The 27,246-nt window shown below is 36.3% G+C and overlaps 1 protein-coding gene across 2 annotated transcripts in view; it reads right to left on the minus strand.

The window, feature by feature from the left end:
- COL19A1 (collagen type XIX alpha 1 chain) overlaps window positions 1-27,246 on the minus strand; it is a 1,614,879-nt gene that overhangs the window by 106,973 nt on the left and 1,480,660 nt on the right. For both annotated transcript variants that reach the window (XM_077289962.1, XM_077289964.1), the window contains exons 46-47: window positions 18,789-18,824; window positions 18,620-18,664 (exon numbers count right to left, since the gene is read on the minus strand). In XM_077289962.1, the coding sequence (XP_077146077.1) occupies window positions 18,620-18,664; window positions 18,789-18,824 (81 nt within the window). The remainder of the gene's footprint in view (window positions 1-18,619; window positions 18,665-18,788; window positions 18,825-27,246) is intronic.

The raw sequence follows: 27,246 nt of genomic DNA on the forward strand, positions 1-27,246 counted from the left end.
CATTTATATGTGATTTATAATGCGCACATTATGTATGTGGGCATGCTACAACACCCGCAAGTGTGAAGGGTGGTGTTTTTATACGGAGTCTGTGTACAGGCTGCAGTGGCTGCAGTCAGAAAAAAAAAAATGTGTGAGTCTCCTCTATTCCTTAAATAAACACAAAACAGGTGTTTGTCTGCATGACATACATTTTGTTATTATCATTTATATGTGTTTTATAATGCGCACATTATGTATGCGCCATATTACAACACCCGCAAGTATGGCTGTGATTATTATCACAGTAAGCGTTTTTTATATTAGATCTTTCGTTTACTGGTTTGGGGTTATTGAGTCTGATACTATATTTGATAGATTATCCCAACTCCGTGCCTATTCTGGGTGAGTCTGTGTACAGGCTGCAGGGGCTGCAGTCAGAAAAGTGTGTACCCCACCCCTCCCTGTCAGCCAGCTGTCCTCCTTGTCTGGCTCTCCCTTTTTGATATAGTTTAGTTTGTTAATACAGTGAATATTATCCCAGTAATTGTTTTATATTAGATGTTTATATGATATATTAAGATTAGTCTTGTTTGATAATCCACTGATAGGGAGAGTGAGGCTGTGTTTCTATAGTATTATTCTGCTGTGAGCTTGAAGGATTCTAGTACTATAATAGCTAACAGATGCTAAGAGTTTCTGTGATGCAGATACAAACAGTCCACTAGCTAACAGCTGTTAAATGTATCTGTACTGATCACGAACTAGATGTCAGGGTGTGTGTGTTAAGAGGTGTTTACCAAATATGTGAAACTTCTTACAAAATAATATGTTGTTACAAGTCATTTATCCGCTATAAGATGTGCTTCTGACATTTTCATAAACCTATAGTCCCAATAATATTTATTTGGACTGCAGATAATTAATTAAAAATGGATAAAATGTGTTAAATAGACATCATAGTGAGTATAAAATGTATTAAATTGATTACTGATACGATTCCAACAAATTGATAATAAATTGTTATCAAAGTGACAGCAAAGAATATTAAACAGTTAACACACCAAAATCATAGTGTATCAAAGTGTATTATTTTATTTATAGTCCCAAGATGCTAAGATTTTCAGTGCTGGAGATACAAACACTCCACTAGCTAACAGCTGTTAAATGTATCTGTACTGATCACGAACTAGATGTCAGGGTGTGTGTGTTAAGAGGTGTTTACCAAATATGTGAAACTTCTTACAAAATAATATGTTGTTACAAGTCATTTATCCGCTATAAGATGTGCTTCTGACATTTTCATAAACCTATAGTCCCAATAATATTTATTTGGCCTGCAGATAATTAATTAAAAATGGATAAAATGTGTTAAATAGACATCATAGTGAGTATAAAATGTATTAAATTGGTTAGTGATACTCTTCCAACAAATTGATAATAATATCAAAAGTGTACCAATAATATTTATTCTCTTTTTATTGACATTTTCATAAACCTATAGTCCCAATAATATTTATTTGACCAGCAGATAATTAATTAAAATCGCATAAAGCGTGTTAAATAGACATTACACCAAAATCATAGCGAATCAAAATGTATTAAATTGATTACTGATACGCTTCCAACAAGTTGATAATAATATCAAAAGTGTACCAATAATATTTATTCTCTTTTTATTGACATTTTCATAAACCTATAGCCCCAATAATATTTATTTGACCAGCAGATAATTAATTAAAATCGCATAAAGCGTGTTAAATAGACATTACACCAAAATCATAGCGAATCAAAATGTATTAAATTGATTACTGATACGCTTCCAACAAGTTGATAATAATATCAAAAGTGTACCAACAATATTTATTCTCTTTTATTGACATCGGATATCGTAGTGACTGTGCCGTCTATTTGCACACAACCATTTTGAATCCATGTTTTGCTGACCTTAAACATTTTGTATAACAGCTGTGTTTCTCCTGATTTTTCTAGCGCGGCTCGCTGAGCGTTACCACTGCACTCATTTCTCTTTGCTGCTTCTGAATGTACACTATTCTCACCCATAGACAGTTTTCCTTTAAAAAATACGAATATTATTGAATATAATGTTTTACATATGTTACAGTATTTTATTTTTCCTGGTGTTACTTTAATAATAATGATAATAATAATAAAAATATGAATATTATTGAATATAATGTTTTACATATGTTACAGTATTTTATTTTTCCTGGTGTTACTTTAATAATAATAATAATAATAATGATAATAATAATAAAAATATGAATATTATTGAATATAATGTTTTACATATGTTACAGTGTTTTATTTTTCCTGGTGTTACTTTAATAATAATGATAATAATAATAAAAATATGAATATTATTGAATATATTGTTTTACATATGTTACAGTGTTTTATTTTTCCTGGTGTTACTTTAATAATAATGATGATAATAATAAAAATATGAATATTATTGAATATAATGTTTTACATATGTTACAGTGTTTTATTTTTCCTGGTGTTACTTTAATAATAATAATGATAATAATAATAATAATCATACAACGCAAAATTGTGTCAATATTGGACTACTATGAAATTTTCCATAAAAATCTTCTTGGCTATCCCAAGACACGTAAGAAACAAATGCATGACTTTTGGCACCGCCACAGACACGTATATTATTCCATCTTTCTTTAATTCAACATTATTTTAACACATATTAATTTCACAGATGTCTGTGCCGTCTATTTGCACACAACCATTTTGAAACCATGTTTTGCTGACCTTAAACATTTTGTATAACAGATGTGTTTCTCCTGATTTTTTTTTTTTTTTCTAGCGCAGCTCGCCGAGCGTTACCACTGCACTCATTTCTCTTTGCGGCTTCTGAATGTGCACTATTCCCACCCATGGACAGTTTTCCTTTAAAAAATATGAGTATTATTGAATATAATGTTTTACATATGTTACAGTATTTTATTTTTATTAATAGTTACTTTTAACTATTCTTTTAGAGTGTCTAGTAGATTTATATTCTTTGCCTGATATATTTCTACACAAAGCTTCAAACTATTTTGTAATTTATAATGTATCACAGTAGTTTCATATGTAGTTACATCTTAGGCCCCATTCAGACTATTGTAATATCTGTAGCTTAAAATAGAGCCAAATAGCTACTTTCAAATCCGGACATACACCATTGATTTTAATGGGGTCTAAGGGGGTTCTATCAAGGTTTCCACATAATAGTTATGGAAAGAATAATGCTACAGAATTGGCCGCTCCAGTTATAAAACAAAAATGATGAAAATTATCCATGATGATAATGTGAAAAAGGCTTATGCAGTGGGTTTATGGTTCTCTACAATAAGCACCATGTGTAGAAATTTGGTTCTAGAACTTGTTGGATTAGTGAATATAATAACGTTTGTCATATTTTATAACATGCAGCTAATGATTCTTGCTTTAAACTTGTATGTAACTGGATTAAAATAAAGAATAATGAACTAGTTGATTTGGGTGATATTGTAAAACCATTTATTGTTTCTACTACTTGGCAATTGTTACATTCAGTTATTTTTATTTATTTATTTATTTTTCTTGGTTAAGGGATCACTGATGTTTTAATAAACTTTGAATAAATAACTGTGCATACATAAGAAACCTTGCAATATATCTTTATAGAAATAATACTTCTGCACTCATGGCCACTTCTCCTCCACCTTTGCCTCCTGAACTCATCATTCACTGTGAAATAATGCAAAAATCCATCTTTGTGCTTGCGTTTCTTGTGTGTGTTGCATGTGTTGTGTGTGTTCTGTATGTTGTGTGTGTGTATGTTTGATGTGTGTGTTGTATGTGTTGTGTGTGTTTGTTGTGTGTGTGTGTTGCATGTGTTGTGTGTGTTCTGTATGTTGTGTGTGTGTTTGTTTGTTGTTTGTGTTGTATGTGTTGTGTGTGTTCTGTCTGTTATGTGTGTTTGCTGTGCTTGTGTTCTGTGTGTTTGTTGTGCGTGTGTTCTCTGTGTTTGTTGTGCGTGTGTTCTGTGTGTTGTGTGTGTCTGCCTCCATCAGCACAAAGATGGATTTTTGCATTATTTCACAGTGAATGATGAGTTCAGGAGGCAAAGGTGGAGGAGAAGTGGCCATGAGTGCAGAAGTATTATTTCTATAAAGATATATTGCAAGGTTTCTTATGTATGCACAGTTATTTATTCAAAGTTTATTAAAACATCAGTGATCCCTTAACCAAGAAAAATAAATAAATAAATAAAAATAACTGAATGTAACAATTGCCAAGTAGTAGAAACAATAAATGGTTTTACAATATCACCCAAATCAACTAGTTCATTATTCTTTATTTTAATCCAGTTACATACAAGTTTAAAGCAAGAATCATTAGCTGCATGTTATAAAATATGACAAACGTTATTATATTCACTAATCCAACAAGTTCTAGAACCAAATTTCTACACATGGTGTTTATTGTAGAGAACCATAAACCCACTGCATAAGCCTTTTTCACATTATCATCATGGATAATTTTCATCATTTTTGTTTTATAACTGGGGCGGCCAATTCTGTAGCATTATTCTTTCCATAACTATTATGTGGAAACCTTGATAGAACCCCCTTAGACCCCATTAAAATCAATGGTGTATGTCCGGATTTGAAAGTAGCTATTTGGCTCTATTTTAAGCTACAGATATTACAATAGTCTGAATGGGGCCTAAGATGTAACTACATATGAGACTACTGTGATACATTATAAATTACAAAATAGTTTGAAGCTTTGTGTAGAAATATATCAGGCAAAGAATATAAATCTACTAGACACTCTAAAAGAATAGTTAAAAGTAACTATTAATAAAAATAAAATACTGTAACATATGTAAAACATTATATTCAATAATACTCATATTTTTTAAAGGAAAACTGTCCATGGGTGGGAATAGTGCACATTCAGAAGCCGCAAAGAGAAATGAGTGCAGTGGTAACGCTCGGCGAGCTGCGCTAGAAAAAAAAAAAAAATCAGGAGAAACACATCTGTTATACAAAATGTTTAAGGTCAGCAAAACATGGTTTCAAAATGGTTGTGTGCAAATAGACGGCACAGACATCTGTGAAATTAATATGTGTTAAAATAATGTTGAATTAAAGAAAGATGGAATAATATACGTGTCTGTGGCGGTGCTAAAAGTCATGCATTTGTTTCTTACGTGTCTTGGGATAGCCAAGAAGATTTTTATGGAAAATGTCATAGTAGTCCAATATTGACACAATTTTGCGTTGTATGATTATTATTATTATTATCATTATTATTATTAAAGTAACACCAGGAAAAATAAAACACTGTAACATATGTAAAACATTATATTCAATAATATTCATATTTTTATTATTATTATCATTATTATTATTAAAGTAACACCAGGAAAAATAAAACACTGTAACATATGTAAAACATTATATTCAATAATATTCATATTTTTATTATTATTATCATTATTATTAAAGTAACACCAGGAAAAATAAAACACTGTAACATATGTAAAACATTATATTCAATAATATTCATATTTTTATTATTATTATCATTATTATTATTATTATTAAAGTAACACCAGGAAAAATAAAATACTGTAACATATGTAAAACATTATATTCAATAATATTCATATTTTTATTATTATTATCATTATTATTAAAGTAACACCAGGAAAAATAAAATACTGTAACATATGTAAAACATTATATTCAATAATATTCATATTTTTATTATTATTATCATTATTATTATTAAAGTAACACCAGGAAAAATAAAATACTGTAACATATGTAAAACATTATATTCAATAATATTCATATTTTTATTATTATTATCATTATTATTAAAGTAACACCAGGAAAAATAAAATACTGTAACATATGTAAAACATTATATTCAATAATATTCGTATTTTTTAAAGGAAAACTGTCTATGGGTGAGAATAGTGTACATTCAGAAGCAGCAAAGAGAAATGAGTGCAGTGGTAACGCTCAGCGAGCCGCGCTAGAAAAATCAGGAGAAACACAGCTGTTATACAAAATGTTTAAGGTCAGCAAAACATGGATTCAAAATGGTTGTGTGCAAATAGACGGCACAGTCACTACGATATCCGATGTCAATAAAAGAGAATAAATATTGTTGGTACACTTTTGATATTATTATCAACTTGTTGGAAGCGTATCAGTAATCAATTTAATACATTTTGATTCTCTATGATTTTGGTGTAATGTCTATTTAACACGCTTTATGCGATTTTAATTAATTATCTGCTGGTCAAATAAATATTATTGGGGCTATAGGTTTATGAAAATGTCAATAAAATGAGAATAAATATTATTGGTACACTTTTGATATTATTATCAACTTGTTGGAAGCGTATCAGTAATCAATTTAATACATTTTGATTCGCTATGATTTTGGTGTAATGTCTATTTAACACGCTTTATGCGATTTTAATTAATTATCTGCTGGTCAAATAAATATTATTGGGACTATAGGTTTATGAAAATGTCAATAAAAAGAGAATAAATATTATTGGTACACTTTTGATATTATTATCAATTTGTTGGAAGAGTATCACTAACCAATTTAATACATTTTATACTCACTATGATGTCTATTTAACACATTTTATCCATTTTTAATTAATTATCTGCAGGCCAAATAAATATTATTGGGACTATAGGTTTATGAAAATGTCAGAAGCACATCTTATAGCGGATAAATGACTTGTAACAACATATTATTTTGTAAGAAGTTTCACATATTTGGTAAACACCTCTTAACACACACACCCTGACATCTAGTTCGTGATCAGTACAGATACATTTAACAGCTGTTAGCTAGTGGAGTGTTTGTATCTCCAGCACTGAAAATCTTAGCATCTTGGGACTATAAATAAAATAATACACTTTGATACACTATGATTTTGGTGTGTTAACTGTTTAATATTCTTTGCTGTCACTTTGATAACAATTTATTATCAATTTGTTGGAATCGTATCAGTAATCAATTTAATACATTTTATACTCACTATGATGTCTATTTAACACATTTTATCCATTTTTAATTAATTATCTGCAGTCCAAATAAATATTATTGGGACTATAGGTTTATGAAAATGTCAGAAGCACATCTTATAGCGGATAAATGACTTGTAACAACATATTATTTTGTAAGAAGTTTCACATATTTGGTAAACACCTCTTAACACACACACCCTGACATCTAGTTCGTGATCAGTACAGATACATTTAACAGCTGTTAGCTAGTGGACTGTTTGTATCTGCATCACAGAAACTCTTAGCATCTGTTAGCTATTATAGTACTAGAATCCTTCAAGCTCACAGCAGAATAATACTATAGAAACACAGCCTCACTCTCCCTATCAGTGGATTATCAAACAAGACTAATCTTAATATATCATATAAACATCTAATATAAAACAATTACTGGGATAATATTCACTGTATTAACAAACTAAACTATATCAAAAAGGGAGAGCCAGACAAGGAGGACAGCTGGCTGACAGGGAGGGGTGGGGTACACACTTTTCTTACTGCAGCCCCTGCAGCCTGTACACAGACTCACCCAGAATAGGCACGGAGTTGGGATAATCTATCAAATATAGTATCAGACTCAATAACCCCAAACCAGTAAACGAAAGATCTAATATAAAAAACGCTTACTGTGATAATAATCACAGCCATACTTGCGGGTGTTGTAATATGGCGCATACATAATGTGCGCATTATAAAACACATATAAATGATAATAACAAAATGTATGTCATGCAGACAAACACCTGTTTTGTGTTTATTTAAGGAATAGAGGAGACTCACACATTTTTTTTTTCTGACTGCAGCCACTGCAGCCTGTACACAGACTCCGTATAAAAACACCACCCTTCACACTTGCGGGTGTTGTAGCATGCCCACATACATAATGTGCGCATTATAAATCACATATAAATGAGATATAAAACTCTAATATAAAACAATTACGGGGATAACATTCATGTTGTAACATGCCCACATACATAATGTGCGCATTATAAATCACATATAAATGAGATATAAAACTCTAATATAAAACAATTACGGGGATAACATTCATGTTGTAACATGCCCACATACATAATGTGCGCATTATAAATCACATATAAATGAGATATAAAACTCTAATATAAAACAATTACGGGGATAACATTCATGTTGTAACATGCCCACATACATAATGTGCGCATTATAAATCACATATAAATGAGATATAAAACTCTAATATAAACAATTACGGGGATAACATTCATGTTGTAACATGCCCACATACATAATGTGCGCATTATAAATCACATATAAATATAAAACTCTGATATAAAACAATTACGGGGATAACATTCACTGTATCAAATACAGCGATAATAATATTAAACTATATAGTAACATGCCCCTTTATTTTACAAAGATCAGTTCTGTTTATAGTATCAAACTGTCAATAAAAGAGAAAAATATTATCTAACTATAAATAAACGCTAATCAACAAAAATCTTTTACAGTTTTACATTACCGCGTCTTTGCTTTTTATAAACGTATAAAAACACCACGCTTCATACTTGCGGGTGTTGTAACATGGCCTACATACATAATGTGCGCATTATAAGAAGTGTAATGATGTGTAATCATCGTGCTATTTATTTTGTACGATGCAGCATTAATATTTATTTTGTAAGAAGTTTGTATAAACGTTATTACTTTTATCTGAAAAAGTTCTCTCGTTCTTTATTTTACAAAGATCAGTACTGTTTATAGTATCAAGCTGTCAATAAAAGAGGGTCCTACCTATATAAATACTGTAGCTGTATCAAATTGTCAATAAAAGAGAAAAATATTATTTAACTATAAATAAACGCTAATCAACATTCATTATACTGTCAGCCACATATGCTCAGATCGGGTGCTCTACTATAGGTTTATGAAAATGTCAATAAAAGAGAATAAATATTATTGGGACTATAAATAAAATAATACACTTTGATACACTATGATTTTGGTGTGTTATCTATTTAATATGCTTTGCTGTCACTTTGATAACAACTTATTATCAATTTGTTGGAATCGTATCAGTAATCAATTTAATACATTTTATACTCACTATGATGTCTATTTAACACACTTTATGCGGTTTTAATTAATTATCTGCTGGCCAAATAAATATTATTGGGACTATAGGTTTATGAAAATGTCAGAAGCACATCTTATAGTGGATAAATGGCTTGTAACAACATATTATTTTGTAAGAAGTTTCACATATTTGGTAAACACCTCTTAACACACACAACCTGACATCTAGTTAGTGATCAGTACAGATACATTTTAACAGCTGCTAGCAAGTGGAATGTTTGTATCTGCATCACAGAAAATCTTAGCAGCTGTTAGCAGTTATAGTACCCAGACTTCAAGCTCACAGCAGAATAATACTGTAGAAACACAGCCTCACTCCCCCTATCAGTGGATTATCAAACAAGACTAATCTTAATATATCATATAAACATCTAATATAAAACAATTACTGGGATAATATTCGCTGTATTAACAAATTAAACTATATCAAAAGGGGACAGCCAGACAATGAGGACAGCTGGCTGACAGGGAGGACAGCTGGCTGACAGGGAGGGGAGGAGGGGGTTACACACTTTGATACACTTTGATAGGGGCGTGTCCACCTGTCAAATTGAGTTTGACGAAACCACCCGACGCTCCACTACTAACATTGAAAGCAGTAACCTTCTATATGTGTATGATGTTTCAGCTTTCTCTCACTCTCCCAGGTGGCCACATACTTCTAGATGACATGGAACTTGGGAGCCTTTGTATACTTCAGGGACAGAAAGATTCCACTTTACAAAAATAAATATTTCTGTACTGTAAAACTTGATTGAGTCATTCGGCACATTCAGTACATTTAGAGGATAGTAGTAGCAATGCTTAGAAAATGCATCTCATGCTGCTAACAGAGATACAAGCTTCTCAGTGTTGGCACAATGCTTCATGAATATGTAGGGGGTCATCCCTTGCTTGGCACTGAATGACACTGATTTTAAGAGATCATGCTTCCCTCTGATTTGTGTGCACTTGGATTAGAATTTTCTCCCTACAGCTTGCTCTGTGTTGGTTTTGGACAAGAAGCAGGAAGTGAGAGAAGCCTTGTGTCTGAGGGAGACTGGCAGGACTTTTTTCTGTGTCTTAACAATGAGAGACTGACAAATGAACTAACAGCTTCAAGAGAGAAGATATTGCCTGGCTACTGCAGGATTGATCACCAGGACCATGTCCAAAAGGAAAAAGTCGAATTGCAAAGCAAGGTTCGTTCTCCCCGAACACCTGTAACCTGAGAAAGAAAATAACACTGTGGTACCAGTCATCTCTCAACATTGAAAGTGGGATCAAGACTTACCTGGATCTGCAAGAAGAGAGATCAGTTAACCTGGAAGAGCTCAAAACAACAAGCTCAACTCTGCTATAAATGGACCAAGCAGCAGCTACCAGACTTCCTTCTAATCTGCAGAACTGTGAGTGAGACACCGATGTTTAACTGTGTTAGGGTGTAGAGCAGGCTTCTTTGGCAAGGACGCTGTAGCAGCATGGCCGGATAATCAGAAGCCAGGTAGTTAATTATAACAGAGTAGTTCGCAAAACTTGATTATACTGTTTGCATTGAACTTTGCAGTGCCATAGCTGGAGCACTTCAGCTATCTCTCCTTCTATCTATTAGTGCTGTTATCAATACAATAACTGTTCATTTTATTTTATGGCGTATATAATCCTATGTTTTAAAATAAAGCTGGTGTTTTGTTTCTGCCTCCTTGACTACTGTGCCGTATTTGAGTCCTGCCTGGCGGTGTCATTCAGACACTGCTACAAATGCACTATAATTACATTACCCAGAATCATTTTTACCCTGTACTTTTCCTGTTAACTATGACCCAATCTGTTTCACTGTTGCCTGCCAACAATCATTATTGTACCACTCATCAGACCATCCGCAACAAACATCTGTTACAGCAAATATTTTTAATTTTCAATCATCAGTCCAGAGTATCTGCTGCCATTTTCTGCTCTCAAATTCCTATATTCTTTAACATAGTTGAGTCACTTGGTCTTCTTTTCATGTCATTTTTAGCCACAATGCTTCTATGAATGCCACTACTGGCCAGACTTCACTGAACACTAAATAGATGTAGCTATGTCCCATTGGTTTCTGCCAATTCTGAGATGATGGATTTGCATGATATCTTTTGATTTCAAAGGGTAGTAAACATGATGTGTTTCTCATCTGGAGCACTAAATTTCCTTGGCCAACCAATGCATTTTTGTTCCTCAGTGTTGTGCATTTCTTGATTTCCCTAATGCTGATAAATATAGGCAGAGAATTATTCATCTTGCAATACAATTTGAGAGGTGTCTAATTGATTCCACTCTTATTCTGAAGCAAGACATTGATCTCAAACATACATACGATGTGATTTTGAACTATCTTCAGCGTAAAGAAAAGAGTCCTGGAAGTGATGATATGGCTCTAAAAGAGCCCTGATCTCAAGATAATTGAGTGTTTGTGGGGTTAGATGAACAAATAAAAATGATTTGCGTAAGCCAAGATCCACACAAGATCTGGGGTTAGTTCTCCAAGATGTTTGGAACAAGCTCACTGCCAACTTACTATAAAAATTGTGTGCATGTATGCCTGTAAGAATTGCTTCCTTTATGCTATTTTGAAGGCAAGCGATGATCACACCAAATATTGATCTGATTTAGATTTCTTTTTTGTTCACTCAAAAAATAGAAAAAAACTATTAACACTTCTATTTTTGAAAGTATTCTTATTTTGCAACTTTTTTTGCACAGCCTACTAAAACTTTTGCCCAGTACTATATGTGCTGGACAACACACAGATGTATAATGAACCTTAGAGCAGAGACAGACTGCCGTATTTCTCGTGCGAGAATCGCATCGCACTGCACGGACTGCCCTGGCACTTCTCCTGAGCGGAGCAAGACAGTATGATGTATTTCTATGCAGCTGTCAAGCTCAGGTCAGGAGAGAAGACAGCCAGTACGAGGTTTATAATGCGATTCTCGCTCGAGAAATAAGGCAGTCTGTCTCTGCCCTTACTTTGCATACATGCTGAAAGATTTATTTGTTTTCTATGTTCACCAGCGACATTGTGGCAGAATGAATTGTTTTACTAGGGATATACCACAACAATTGTCTACACATCATCACAACATGGAGAATTATAGGAAAAAACTGACACAAGACAAACAAAAAAGGTCACACAGTACAGTATAGCCCTACTCTATCACAACACCATCTGCCCATCAGGGTCCCACTCACCACGAAGAATGCTGCCACTATCCACACCAACGGTGCATTTCAATAAATATGCTGCACAACTGACATACAAATTCTGAAGGAATTTTTGCTCAGAAATGTAAAACAATATTTAAAGTTAATAAAAGAAAATTGATAATGAGGAGGCTGTATTGTAAATAGGTAAATTACATAACATTATCCTAAGTATTTTAATAGGCTTCACATTGCTTGAATATTACCTGTGGTCTCATTTCATGGCAGGTCTGATTCCTATGATGAGGCAAGGAGTATTTATTGAGGAGAGCACTGTGTACAAAGGCTAGCAGAACCACAGCCACTAGGGATGCACAAACACTGCTAATTACACATGCATCAGCGTGCTCAATGTCATGAATTAATGAGTCATGAATTGGAGCCCTGGGAGTCACTAAGCTTTCTAATTTGGAGCATCCATCTCTACCAGCTTCATTGTCAATAATGAAAGAAATCAGACAACTCAAACAACACTTCAAAAGAAAAATGGAGCACAACAGAAATAAAACTTGAAAAGCCACCGTTAAAATTACACTAATTAAATAAAGCATTTTCATATTCGTTTACATTTGTAGCTACAGACAAATGGTCATCTAATGAGACCACTTCTCCTGGCATTGAAGATAGAAATTATTCCAGCAGGCCTTCACAGCGGCAGCATGATGTTCTTCTATTTGCTGAAATTTACCATGTTATGAATTTTGCACAAATTTATCTAAAATCAACAGTCAAATAAACATTTTACTGGAAGTCGTATGAGAATAGAGCATGATAGAAATCGAGCACAACACATTACAAGGAGGTTGAGGGACATTAGGAATCTGTTCTAATATATTCCATTACATATTGCTGTTATTTATATGGTACAGAAACCTTTTTATGCATAGTATGCTCATTTTCAGACATTTGCTTCTAAGGTTTTTTTGTTAAATATCCCATCTGTATGTCAGTATCTAATGGATTTTTAAAGCTGTATGCAGTGTAGACCAGAACACAAAACAAAATTTGATTATATTGGATGTGCCAATGGATTAATTCAAGCATTGGGCAAGGGTGAAGGTGAAACATTCTGAATATTGTCATTACAAAGCTCATTTTAAACTGTAATCTATGTGTGTATGAAATTTTCCTAATGAAACCTTAGACAGGAAAAAAATGAAACCTCTATATGAACCAGTTATATATATATATATATATATATATATATATATATATTTATATATATATATATATATATATATATATATATATATTTATATTTATACTCACATTTCCACCTGTATCTATATATACCAATAAATCCAAAAAAATGAAAGCAGTACGCCATAGTAGATTAAATTCATGCGCAATTTAATTGCCCATCTTGCAACGTTTTGGTCCCCAAAATTTGTGCTGCTTTCATATTTTTGGATATATCTACTAAGGGTTGGTACATACCTGGAAGGCTTTTGCACTCAATGATTGCTTTTTGTGCTGCTTTTTCACTTTCGTTTTTTATATATACCAATATATATATATATATATATATATATATATATATATATATATATATATATGTATATATATATATATATATATATATATATATATATATATATATATATACAGTACAGACCAAAAGTTTGGACACACCTTCTCATTTAAAGATTTTTCAGTATTTTCATGACTATGAAAATTATACATTCACACTGAAGGCATCAAAACTATGAATTAATTATATACGTAACAAAAAAGTGTGAAACAACTGAAAATATGTCTTATATTCTAGGTTCTTCAAAGTAGCCACCTTTTGCTTTGATGACTGCTTTGCACACTCTTGGCATTCTCTTGATGAGCTTCAAGAGGTAGTCACCGGGAATGGTTTTCACTTCACAGGTGTGCCCTGTCAGGTTTAATAAGTGGGATTTCTTGCCTTATAAATGGGGTTGGGACCATCAATTGTTGTCAAAGTGTTGTGCAGAAGTCTGGTGGATACACAGCTGATAGTCCTACTGATTAGACTGTTAGAGTTTGTATTATGGCAAGAAAAAAGCAGCTAAGTAAAGAAAAACGAGTGGCCATCATTACTTTAAGAAATGAAGGTCAGTCAGTTCGAAAAATTGGGAAAACTTTGAAAGTGTCCCCAAGTGCAGTTGCAAAAACCATCAAGCGCTACAAAGAACCTGGCTCACATGAGGACTGCCCCAGAAAAGGAAGACCAAGAGTCACCTCTGCTTCTGAGGATAATTTTATCCGAGTCACCAGCCTCAGAAATCACAGGTTAACAGCTGCTCAGATAAGAGACCAGGTCAATGCCGCACAGAGTTCTAGCAGCAGACACATCTCTACAACAACTGTTAAGAGGAGACTTTGTGCAGCAAGCCTTCATGGTAAAATAGCTGCTAGGAAACCACTGCTAAGGACAGGCAACAAGCAGAAGAGTCTTGTTTGGGCTAAAGAACACAAGGAATGGACATTAGACCAGAGGAAATCTGTGCTTTGGTCTGATGAGTCCAAAGTTGAGAACTTTTGTTCCAACCACTGTGTCATTGTGCGACACAGAATAGGTGAACGGATGAACTCTACATGCCTGTGTCCCCCCGTGAAGCATGGAGGAGGAGGTGTGATGGTGTGGGGGTGCTTTGCTGGTGACACTGTTGTGGATTTATTCTAAATTGAAGGCATACTGAACCAGCATGTCTACAACAGCATCTTGCAGCGGCATGCTATTCCATCCCGTTTGCGCTTAGTTGGACCATCATGTATTTTTCAACAGGACAATGACCCCAAACACACCTCCAGGCTGTGTAAGGGCTATTTGGCCAAGATGGAGAGTGATGGCATGCTACGCCAGATGACCTGGCCTCCACAGTCACCAGACCTGAACCCAATCGAGATGGTTTGGGGTGAGCTGGACCACAGAGTGAAGGCAAAAGGGCCAACAAGTGCTAAGCATCTCTGGGAACTCCTTCAAGATTGTTGGAAGATCATTCCTGGTGACTACCTCTTGAAGCTCTTTAAGAGAATGCCAAGAGTGTGCAAATCAGTCATCAATGCAGAAGGCTGCTACTTTGAAGAACCTAAAATATAAGACATATTTACAGTTGTTTCACACTTTTTTGTTAAGTATATAATTCCACATGTGTTAATTCATAGTTTTGATGCCTTCAGTGCGAATGTACAATTTTCATAGTCATGAAAATACAGAGAAATCTTTAAATGAGAAGGTGTGTCCAAACTTTTGGTCTGTACTGTATATCTATCTATCTATCTATCTATCTATCTATCTATCTATCTATCTATATATATAAATAAAAGGTTTTGAGCAGCCGTGGAAGAAATCTTGCAAGGCAGGAATGAATGCCTTAGACAATAGAAGTGTTAATAATTTATCTCTATTGATTAACAAAACGCAAAGTGAATCAGCAAAAGAGATATCTAAATCAAATCAATATTTGGTGGGCTGCCTTTAAGACAGAATTAATTCTTCAAGGTAAACTTGCACAAAGTCAGGGATTTTGTAGAATTATAGTCAGGTGTATAATTAACCAATTATGCCAAACAGGTGATAATGACAATCATTTTCACATGTAGGTTGAAACAGGAGGATTAAAGCAGGATGAGGAACAGCTAAATTCTACTACAAAGGTGAAGTTGTGGGAGGAAGATTAATGTTACAGGTCATACATCATGGCAAGACTGAGCAAAGTAGCAAGACATGGTATTTATACTGCATCAGCAAGACGTCTACGAGGAAAAGATTTTAAAGCTAACTGGGGTTTCAAGATGTGCTGACAAGCTCTTTTGAAGAAGAACCAAACAAATAGGCAAAGCTGAAGACCGTAAACGCAGTATTCGGCCAAGGAAACTTTGTGCATCAGATGAAATACACAACATGCTAACTTCACTTCAAAATTGGATGTTTAGAAGCATCATTAGCTCAGAACTGGCAGAAACAAGTGGGACCCAGCTATATTTATCAGTTACAGTTTGGAGAAGTCTGGTAAAAAGTGGTCTTTATGAAGGAATTGCGACCAAAAAAAACACACCGTCATCATTTGGAAACAAAGCCAAGAGGCTCAGTTATAGTGTGCATGAAAACATAGAATGTGGAGTGTAAAAAAATTGCAGTAGGTATGCGGGGTAATGTATACCAGGATGGGGATGGGTGCCATGTAATGCAGGATGTTGGACCATGTATACCAGGATGGGGGGGAAGGGGACCATGTATATCCAGATGGGGGACCATGTATACCAGCATGGGGATAGGGCCATATATACCAGGATGGGGGGTGTATACCAGTATGGGTATCCATATTTACCAGGATAGGGATCATATATACACATTTGTTTACATTTGTTTTAGGGCTCCTAATTCCATACCTCTGTTCTTACCAGTATACATTTTAAAATGGAGTGCCATTTGACTTTTTGAATGTAAAATTTGCTGGAAAAATAAGCGGAAGCTATGTCACATTAGGAGAGCCCCTGATGTACCTAAACAATGGAAACCGCTCACAAATGTCACCATCTTGGAATCTAGACCCCATAAGGAACTTATCTAGATGTGTGGTGAGCATCATTGACCCCCTAGTACTTCACAGAAGTTATAACATTGAGCCGTGAAAATAAAAAATACAATTTTTCACACAAAAATGTTCCTTAGCCTCAAATTTTGCATTTTTGCAAGGGTAACTGGAGAAACTGCATCATACAATTTGTTGTTCAATTTCTCCTGAGTACACCAATATCCCATATGTGGGGAAAAACAACTGTTTTGCTGCATGGCAGGGCTCTGAAGGGAAGAAGTGCCATTTGACTTTTGCATGCAATATTTGCTGGAATTATTAGCAGATGCCATGCCACGTTTGGAGAGCCCCTGATGTGCATAGACAGTGGACTCCCCCATGGGTGACCCTATTTTGGAAACTTGACCCCTCAGGAAACTTATCTAGATGTGTAGTGAGCACCGTGAAACCCCAGATGCTTCATAAAAATGTATAACGTTGATCGGGGAAAACAAAATAAAAATCCCATTTTCCCCCCAAAAATGTCTTTTAACCCCAATTTTTTTATTTTCACAAGGTAAACAGAAAATATGGACCCCAAAATGTGTTGTGCAATTTCTACTGAGTATGCAGATACCCCATATGTGGGGAGGAACTACTGTTTGGGTGCACAGCAGGGCTCAAAAAAGGTGGAGTGACATTTTGGACTGCAGATTTTGATGGAAAATTTTGAAGGTGTCAGGTCGCATTTGGAGAGCCCCTGATGTACCATGGAACCCCCCACAAGTGACCCCATTTTGTAATTTAGACCCCTGAAATAATTTATAAAGATCTGTGGTGCGTACCTTGAATCCCCAGATGCTTCACAGAAGTTAATAACGTTGAGCCATGAAAATAAGAAAAAACATTTTTTTCCCACAAAAATGTTCTTTTAGCACCAATTTTTTTATTTTCACAAGGTCAACAGGGGAAAATGGAGTCCAAAATGTGTTGTGCAATTTTTCCTGAGTACATCAATACAATAGTACAAAAACTACTTTTGAGGCACAGTGCAAAGCTCAAAAGGGAAGAAATGCTATATTGGAGTTCAGATTTTGCTTGAATGGTTTGAGGATGCCATGGGTGTTTTACAAAAAGAAGCAGCAGTGGATGTTTCTGTTTCATTCAATTTCAACTGCAGGAAAGAGGAATGGGGAATCAGGACACCTCTTCCAGTGTTTAGTGGCACACATAGCCTTCAGACCATAGTTGAGAAATATTTTTCTGTATAAATACACAAGTATAAAGCTCCGTCTAATGTTGATTGCATGAAGCCAGAATTGTATCATCTAACCTCATAGCAAGAAAAGCAAGATATTTTCATTATAACAAAATTGCAGCTCCAATTATTCTGCAAATACATTATGACTTTCATCATCACATGCAGTAAATGGATGAATTATGCTTGAAGTACAGTTTATCCCTATATCTATGTAGATGGAAGTTGCTGATTTGGAGCACTGTGGCATAGAAACAACTCATGAACATATTGCCTTTCTTGGCATATATTAATAGTGTTTTAGAAACAGTGTGTACATTTTTAGAGTAATATTTTCCCCATGTAAACAATAAGTAATATGTAATGATCGCAAATTATGATCTCTGTTAGTTTAACTATTGATACAAATGTTAATCAAGAAAATGTTTTTAAAAACTTACACGTTCTCCTTTTGGACCTCTGTCTCCTGGCCGTCCTGGGACCCCCTGAAAAATAGAAAGAGATATTTATTTAAAAGATTTTGGAGAAAAAAAAAATGAAAATTGCAACAAAAATGTTATTGTTTGTTCACTGAAGTTATTACAAGCAGTGAAATTAAACATGACTCACCGGTGAACCTGGTAATCCATCATTTCCGTTTCTTCCCTAGAAATGATATATGGAATTTTAGTAGTTGAATTGCATTGCATAGCCGCACATGAGTTTTAGATCATCAGTTCTCTTTCCTCATCAAGCTATGAAAAAGCGCACACTGTGTACCCAGTAAGGGTGATTATAGGCACTATTTATCAAAGTCTTCAAGTTGCAAAAACTGATAGAAATCTTGTTCAACAAACAAAATAAAATTTATCTAAAATTGATTTTTTTTATCATGGAAATGTTACTTTATTTAGCAAATACAGAAAAAGCTTAGGGTGGAAATAATAGAAAATGGATGTCACACAATGCTTTGCATTTAGTCTTTGAAGAACTCCATTAAGTATACTGAAGTAAATAACACTAAAATATAATCAATAAATGCTCCTATACTAACAACATTCTCAAATATATTATGGTTAAAGAAGTGCTCCCATCAATGTTTTCATCCTCTTAATATATTGCAATCGTCATATTGTACAACAATGTACTTACAATTGCTCATTTTGCCTTTTTACTCGGCTAATTCTTCTCTTTTCTCTGCTCTGTGTAGAAACAGGAAGTCTCTTGTCAATGTATCATTCCCCTCTTAAACTTCTGACCCAGCTGCTCCCTGTCAGGGACTTTTGCAGTGACTTATGACTCATGGAGGGAAAATAGACCTCCTGTTTCTACATAGAGTGTAGAAGGAGTCAGCTAGTCAGTTTTTAATCATGTGATGTCATAGACCTAAAGGAAATGAGAAGAATTAGCTGGGTAGAAGGGAACATGAGCAATTATAAGTACACAGTACTATATAATATTGCAATATATTAAGAGGATGAAAACTTTGACGGAAGTGCTTCTTAAAATGAATGTATTGGAGCAGTAAAAACCTTCAGTTATCATTATTAGCATACTCTGTATGTATGCAAACACTGACTAATTACAGCATATTTCATTTCATTTGTTGTAATGCTGATACGTAACACAAATCAACCACATTGTAAATCATAAGGCCATACACACACATTACGTAATTGGTGAGATTTTTACCGCAGTATTTGTAAGCCAAAACCAGGAGTGGAACAGTGAGAGGGAAAGTATAATAGAAACATATGCACCACTTCTGCATTTATCACCCACTCCTGGTTTTAGCTTACAAATACTGATGTAAAATACTGTCCAAAAAGTCATCATTATCATGTGGCCTTACTGTACTATGAGAGCACAATATCTTTTAGAATCTGGCAAACCCGACAAGTTTTTCAAGAAGTTTTTTTTTCCTAAGGCATCCTTTAGGTCGTTCTTTCTATAGTTTCTCGATTATTTTTAAGACTGTTTTAACCATCAGAATTTTGAATCATTTTTCCCATTTTCAAAACATTCCAAAAAACGTTTGCTCATCTGTCATGAGTCTTTTGAGCATTCCCATTGAATTGCATAGTAAGGTACAGTATGTCTTCTTAGCAGAAAATGCCGGAAGAATAGAAATGTCATGTCTTTAAACCTCTTGGTGTTTTTAGAAACCTGAAAGGCCTGAACATATAAACAGCAAGTTGTTTTTTTCATAGAAATTCATGTGTTATTGTTTTGAACTTTTTGACAGGTATTTCAATTTCCGCAGTGGAACCCACTTGAAAAAGATGTCATGTGCACATACTCTAAGATATAGTTTGAGTCAGTCTTAGGAGGTGTTATTAAATGCTTTTAGCTTTTATAGAACTTTTACTACACATAACATCTGCAATACCACCTTTAAAATGTTTTCTTATTAAATTGCCCTTAAATTGCCTTTTTTACTTTTCTATATATGCCAATGGAAAAAAAATCAGAAAACTGCATTTTTTGAACTGTAAAGTAAACAGACAGAGAATCTGACCTAAGCTGCTAGTGCAGGATCAGATTGGAAGTAAGAAATAGATATTGATTTTAGCATTAAAAGGGCCATGTCTATGTGTGAGTATTTGAAATTTGCTAAATTAAGGTTTTCTGATCTTGTCTGCTAATTTCTGCAAGTATTTGTGTGAGGGAAGTCGCTTTGAAGGTCAAATCTTGAAATGGTACTTCTAGATTTTTTCTGAATATTTGAAACCAGTGTATTGGTTATATTTATTCAAAATAGATACTTTGTTAAACAAACATGATATAATGCAAGACGTGATATATGGATGCTTGCTAATTAATAAGACTGTATTCACATCATTATTGGCTGTGTCTGAAAAGTATAGTTAGGAGAAATACACTCACCGGCCACTTTATTAGGTACACCTGTCCAACTTCTTGTTAACACTTAATTTCTAATCAGCCAATCACATGGCGGCAACTCAGTGCATTTAGGCATGTAGACATGGTCAAGACAATCTCCTGCAGTTCAAACCGAGCATCAGTATGGGGAAGAAAGGTGATTTGAGTGCCTTTGACTGTGGCATGGTTGTTGGTGCCAGAAGGGCTGGTCTGAGTATTTCAGAAACTGCTGATCTACTGGGATTTTCACGCACAACCATCTCTAGGGTTTACAGAGAATGGTCCGAAAAAGAAAAAAAATCCAGTGAGCGGCAGTTCTGTGGGCGGAAATGCCTTGTTGATGCCAGAGGTCAGAGGAGAATGGGCAGACTGGTTCGAGCTGATAGAAAGGCAACAGTGACTCAAATCGCCACCCGTTACAACCAAGGTAGGCCTAATAGCATCTCTGAACGCACAGTGCATCGAACTTTGAGGCAGATGGGCTACAGCAGCAGAAGACCACACCGGGTACCACTCCTTTCAGCTAAGAACAGGAAACTGAGGCTACAATTTGTACAAGCTCATCGAAATTGGACAGTAGAAGATTGGAAAAACGTTGCTTGGTCTGATGAGTCTCGATTTCTGCTGCGACATTCGGATGGTAGGGTCAGAATTTGGCGTAAACAACATGAAAGCATGGATCCATCCTGCCTTGTATGGAGCATCTTTGGGATGTGCAGCCGACAAATCTGCGGCAACTGTGTGATGCCATCATGTCAATATGGACCAAAATCTCTGAGGAATGCTTCCAGCACCTTGTTGAATCTATGCCACGAAGAATTGAGGCAGTTCTGAAGGCAAAAGGGGGTCCAACCCGTTACTAGCATGGTGTACCTAATAAAGTGGCCGGTGAGTGTATATCAAAATCTACCCTGTTAGATAATACTGGATTTTTAGGAGACAAGTACAGTAGACACACATGGTCCTCCTTGGTCGTCTCCCATGATGTCCACTTTGGCTCATACAATGACGGATGTTGTGTTCTGACACTGATGTTCCTTGAGCTTGAAGTTCACCTTTAATCTGTTTAGAAATTTTTCTGGGCTCTTTTGTTACCATTCGTATTATCCGTCTCTTTGATTTGTCATAAATTTTCATCCTGCAGCCACATCTAGAGAGGTTGGCTACTGTCCCATGGATCTTAAATTTCTGAATAATATGTGCAACTGTAGTCACAGGAACATCAAGCTGCTTGGAGATGGTCTTATAACTTTTACCTCTAACATGCTTATCTATAATTTTCTTTCTGATCTCCTGAGACAACTCTTTCCTTCGCTTCCTCTAGTCTATGTTGAGTGTGATACACACCATGTCACCAAACAGCACAGTGTCTGTAGCCCTATATACAGGCCCACTCACTGATTCCAAGATTGTAGACACCTGTGATGCTAGTTAGTGGACACACCGCGATTTAACATGTCCCCTTTGTCACATTATGTTCAGGGGTACCATAATTTCTGTCCAGGCCTATTTCATGAGTTTTATTTCTTTTTAATTCTGTGGAAGCATGGTTGAAAAGCAATGTCTGACTCATTTGTTCATTTTCATAGATCTTTTATTTATTATTACTTTTGTCAGATTCAAGTTATTTCTGTGACCATTGTGGGATTTTCTGTCATTAATCGAGGGGTACCAACAATTTTGACCACGTGTGCATGCTAAAATAGTGCTCTTCCAGCATATAATTCATGGTTTGATGTACCGGATACTATTTGGATACTATTTCTTGACAGCTAATCATGGTACTTATGTGCATAAGCTTTGCAACACTAGAAGTTTGATCACAGGACAGTGCTGTAATTAATGGAAATGTTAGAGGTATAAGCCTGCCATTTGTAGAAGTAGAATATATTCAGAATTGTGCCCCCATTCTTCATATTATATTCATTAGTTAAAATCTTTTTGGAGCAAAGATAGGATTTCTAAACTGTACATTTCCCTTAAAGAGAATCTGTCAGCAGGTTTTTCCTATGAGAGCAGCATGATGTAGAGCCAGAGAACCGGATTCTAGTTATGTTATAAGATACTGGCTTGGAGTAGTTTTGATAGAATCCCTGTTTTCTTGGCCGCAAAAGTAGCAGTGGGCTGAATGCTGAACTGTGTATATCCCCACCCACACCCTTAAATTATTATAATTATTATTTATTTATATAGCACAATTAACCCCTTCATGACCTTGGGATTTTCCATTTTTCCGTGTTTGTTTTTCTCTCCCCTCCTTCTCAGAGCCATAACTTTTTAATTTTTCATCAAAATGGCCATGTGAGGGGTTATTTTTTGTGGGAAAAGTTGTACTTTTGAACGACATCATTGGTTTTACCATGTCATGTACTAGAAAATGGGAAAAAAATTCCAAGTGTGGTGAAATTGCAAAAAAGTGCAATCCCATGTGTGTTTTTTGTTTGGCTTTTTTGCTAGGTTTACTAAATACTAAAGCTGACCTGCTGCTATGATTTTCCAAGTCATTACGAGTTCATAGACACCAAACATGTCTAGGTTATTTTTTATCTAAGTGGTGAAAAAAAATTCCAAACTTTGCTAAAAAAAAAAAAAAAATTATGTCATTTTCCAATGCCCGTAGCGTCTCCATTTTTCGTGTTCTGGAGTTGGGTGAGGGCTTATTTTTTGCGCGCCAAGCTGACGTTTTTAGTGATACCATTTTAGTGCAGATACACTCTTTTGGTCGCCCGTTATTGCATTTTAATGCAATGTTGTGGCGACCAAAAAAATGTAATTCGGGCGCTTCGAATTATTTTCTCACTACGCCGTTTAGCGATCAGGTTAATCTTTTTTTACTGATAGATCGGGTGATTCTGAACCTGGTGATACCAAATATGTGTATATTTGATTTGATTTTTATTGTTTTATTTTGAATGGGGCAAAAGGGGGGTGATTTAAACTATTATATTTTTTTTATTTTTTTCATATTTTTTTAAACTTTTTTTTAACTTTTACCATGCTTCAATAGCCTCCACAGGAGGCTAGAAGCTGGCATAGCCTGATTGGCTCTGCTACATAGCAGCGATCATCAGATCAAAACTATGTAGCTGAATTACAGGCTTGCTATGAACGCCGACCACAGGGTGGCGCTCACAGCAAGCCGGCATCAGCAACCATAGAGGTCTCAAGGAGACCTCTGGTTACTATGCCAATGCATCGCTGACCCCCAATCATGTGACGGAATTGACAGCGGCATTTAACTAGTTAACAGCGTGGGTGGATCGCGATTCCACTCGCGCGCTATTGCACGCACATTTGATGTGGGCTCACCACTGGAGCCCACATCAAAGCAGGGGATCTGACATCGGACGTACTATCCCGTCCAAGGTCAGAAAGGGGTTAATTCCATGGTGCTGTACATGAGAAGGGGTTACATCAAAATACAAATATCACTTAAAGTAAACAAAACTAACAATGACAGACTGGTACAGAGGGAAGAGGACCCTGCCCTTGCGGGCCTACATGCTACAGGATTATGGGGAAGGAGAGAGTAGGTCGAGTTTTGCAGTAGCTCCGATGGTGTTGAGGTGGCCGTGTGGCCATTACAGGCTGTAAGCTTCTTTGAAGAGGTGGGTTTTCAGGCTTCTTTTGAAAGATCCAAATGTGGTGGATAACCGGACGTGATGGGGCACAGAATTCCAGAGGATGGGGGATATACGGGAGAAGTCTTGGAGGTGATTGGTTGAGGAGCGAATAAGCATGAGGAGAGAAGGAGGTCTTGGGAGGACCGGAGATTACGTGAGGGAAGATAGTGAGAGATTAATTTGGAAATATACAGTGGAGAAAGGTTATGGAGGGCTTTGCAGGTCAGTGTTAGTAGTTTAAACTAGATACACCTTGAAATTGGGAGCCAGTGAAGAGATTTGCAAAGAGGGGAAGCAGGAGTGTAGCGAGGAGAGAGATTAATTAGTCGGGCAGAGTAAAGGACAGACTGGAGGGGTGCGAGTGTTAGAAGGTAGGCCACAAAGGAGGATGTTGCAGTAGTCGAGGTGGGAGATGATTAGGGCATGCACGAGCATTTTGGAAGAGTGAGGGTTGAGGAAAGGACGGATTCTGGAAATATTTTTGAGCTGGAGGCGACAGTTTGAAGGACAGGGCAGAGTCAAGAGTTACTCCGAGGCAGCGGATTTTGGGGACAGGGGATTTTGGGGACAGGGGAAAGTGTGATTTCATTTTTTTGATAGATAGATCAGGTAGGGAAGATATGCGAGATGGAGGAAAGATAAGTAGTTCAGATTTGTTCACATTGAGCTTGAGGAAGCGAGAGGAGAAGAAGGAAGATATATCTGATAGACACTCTGGGATTCTGGAGAGCAGAGAGGTGACATCTGGGCCAGAGACGTAGATTTGAGTGTCATCAGCATACAGATGGTACTGGTAGCCATAGGACCTTATGAGTTGTACCCGGCCGAGTGTATAGATTGAAAAACACCAGTATACAGGCAAAGATGCTTACCTGTTCAAGGCCTCCAACAATTGCACTAACCAAGGTACAGTGGACCCAAGTTAAGATGGCAAATACACAGGTGCAATAATACCGATAATGTAGCCACCCTACAATCAGGACCAATATCAGGTATTGACCAATACCTTGCATACATTGTTATGTTTTTGGTGCACTGTATATTTTTCCAGGGTGCGGCTGGGCCCTAGATGGCTCTGTACACTGTGGCCTCTGTTCACACAGGATGCATTATGGTGAGCCCGCTACATGGCGTCATTAATAGGCTTTGAGCCATATACTTTGCATTCCTGTGTGAACACGCCACAAACAGACTATTTGTTTGCACAGGTGCACCAAGCAGCCAATTCCTGATTGTAGGGTGGCTGCATTATCAGTATTTTTGCCCCTGTGTATTTGCCATCTTAACTTGGGTCCGCTGTACCTTGGTTAGTGCAATTGTTGGAGGCCTTGAACAGGTAAGCATCTTTGCCTGTATACTGGTGTTTTTTTTGTTTAGAATAGTGGAGGTTTTTCCTCTTATGGTGTTTTTTTGAGTGTATAGATTGAGAAGAGTAAGGGCTCAAGGACAAAGCCTTGAGGGACACCATCAGAGAGGGGGTGAGATGAAGAGGTTGTATGGGAGTAGGAAATGCTAAATGTGCGATTGGTAAGGAATGAGGAGATGCAAGATAGGGCAAGGTCTTTGACACCAAAGGAAGAGTGGATCTGTTGTAGGAGGCAGTGGTCAACGGTGTTGAAGGCAGAGGACAGGTCTAGAAGGAGGAGTATAGAGAATTGTCTGTTGGCTTTGGCTGTAAGTAAGTCGTTAGTAATTTTGGTCAGGGCAGTCTCAGTGGAATGGTGGGGACGGAAGCCAGATTGCAGGTTGTCGAAGAGAGAGTTAGATGCAAAGTGAGAGGAAAGTTCAGCATGGATGTGCTGCTCAAGGAGTTTGGATATGAGGTTTTTGGAACTCCTAGAGTGAACCCGCAGATCCACGACAACGAACCTCCCAAGGGTGAGCTAGCCAGATAGACCACCCCCTATACAGGGAGCGTTAGGGGCAGGCCCGATGGAGATTGCCGCAGAAGTTGGCACATGGGGACAGGGAATAGGATATTCAAAAGAGAGTGGGAGAGTGTAGGACTAGACTGAATGGAAGAAGATGCAGAACGGACAGGTACGGACTGGACACAAGCGAGACACAAGGAAAGCTGGGAATGATGGAGGCACAGAGGTGGACACAGGGCAGGCTGGACTGGACGATGTGACAGGGAAGACTAAATACGGCGAAGAAACTGGACAGGCTGCACTGAGCAAGGACACAGGACAGATCAAGCAGACACAAGAGAGGACCTGGGTCATAAGAAGCACAAATGACAATCAGGCAAGGAGCAGAGGAAGGGTGTACCTTAAATACATGGTGTGCAGGAGGACTTCCGGGTCAGGGTCCTCCAGGCTATATCATTTCTGACTTTGGTTTGCGGATGGACCCGGATTAAGTGTCTGCTGTGCTAAACTGGCCACATCCTCAGGGAGTGAAGGCCATTCAATGCTTCCTCGGGTTCTCAAATTACTACCCGCAGTTTATCCCGCATTTTTCTACTTTGGTCGCCTCAATTTCTGCCTTGACTCGCAAAGGGTCAAACCCTCACATCTGGACTCCTGAAGCTGAAGATGCTTTTTGGTCTGCAAAACAAGCCTTTTCCTCGGCTCCTGCAC

This window comes from Ranitomeya variabilis, chromosome 2, assembly GCF_051348905.1.
Source record: "Ranitomeya variabilis isolate aRanVar5 chromosome 2, aRanVar5.hap1, whole genome shotgun sequence".
Classification (NCBI taxonomy): Eukaryota; Metazoa; Chordata; class Amphibia; order Anura; family Dendrobatidae; genus Ranitomeya; species Ranitomeya variabilis.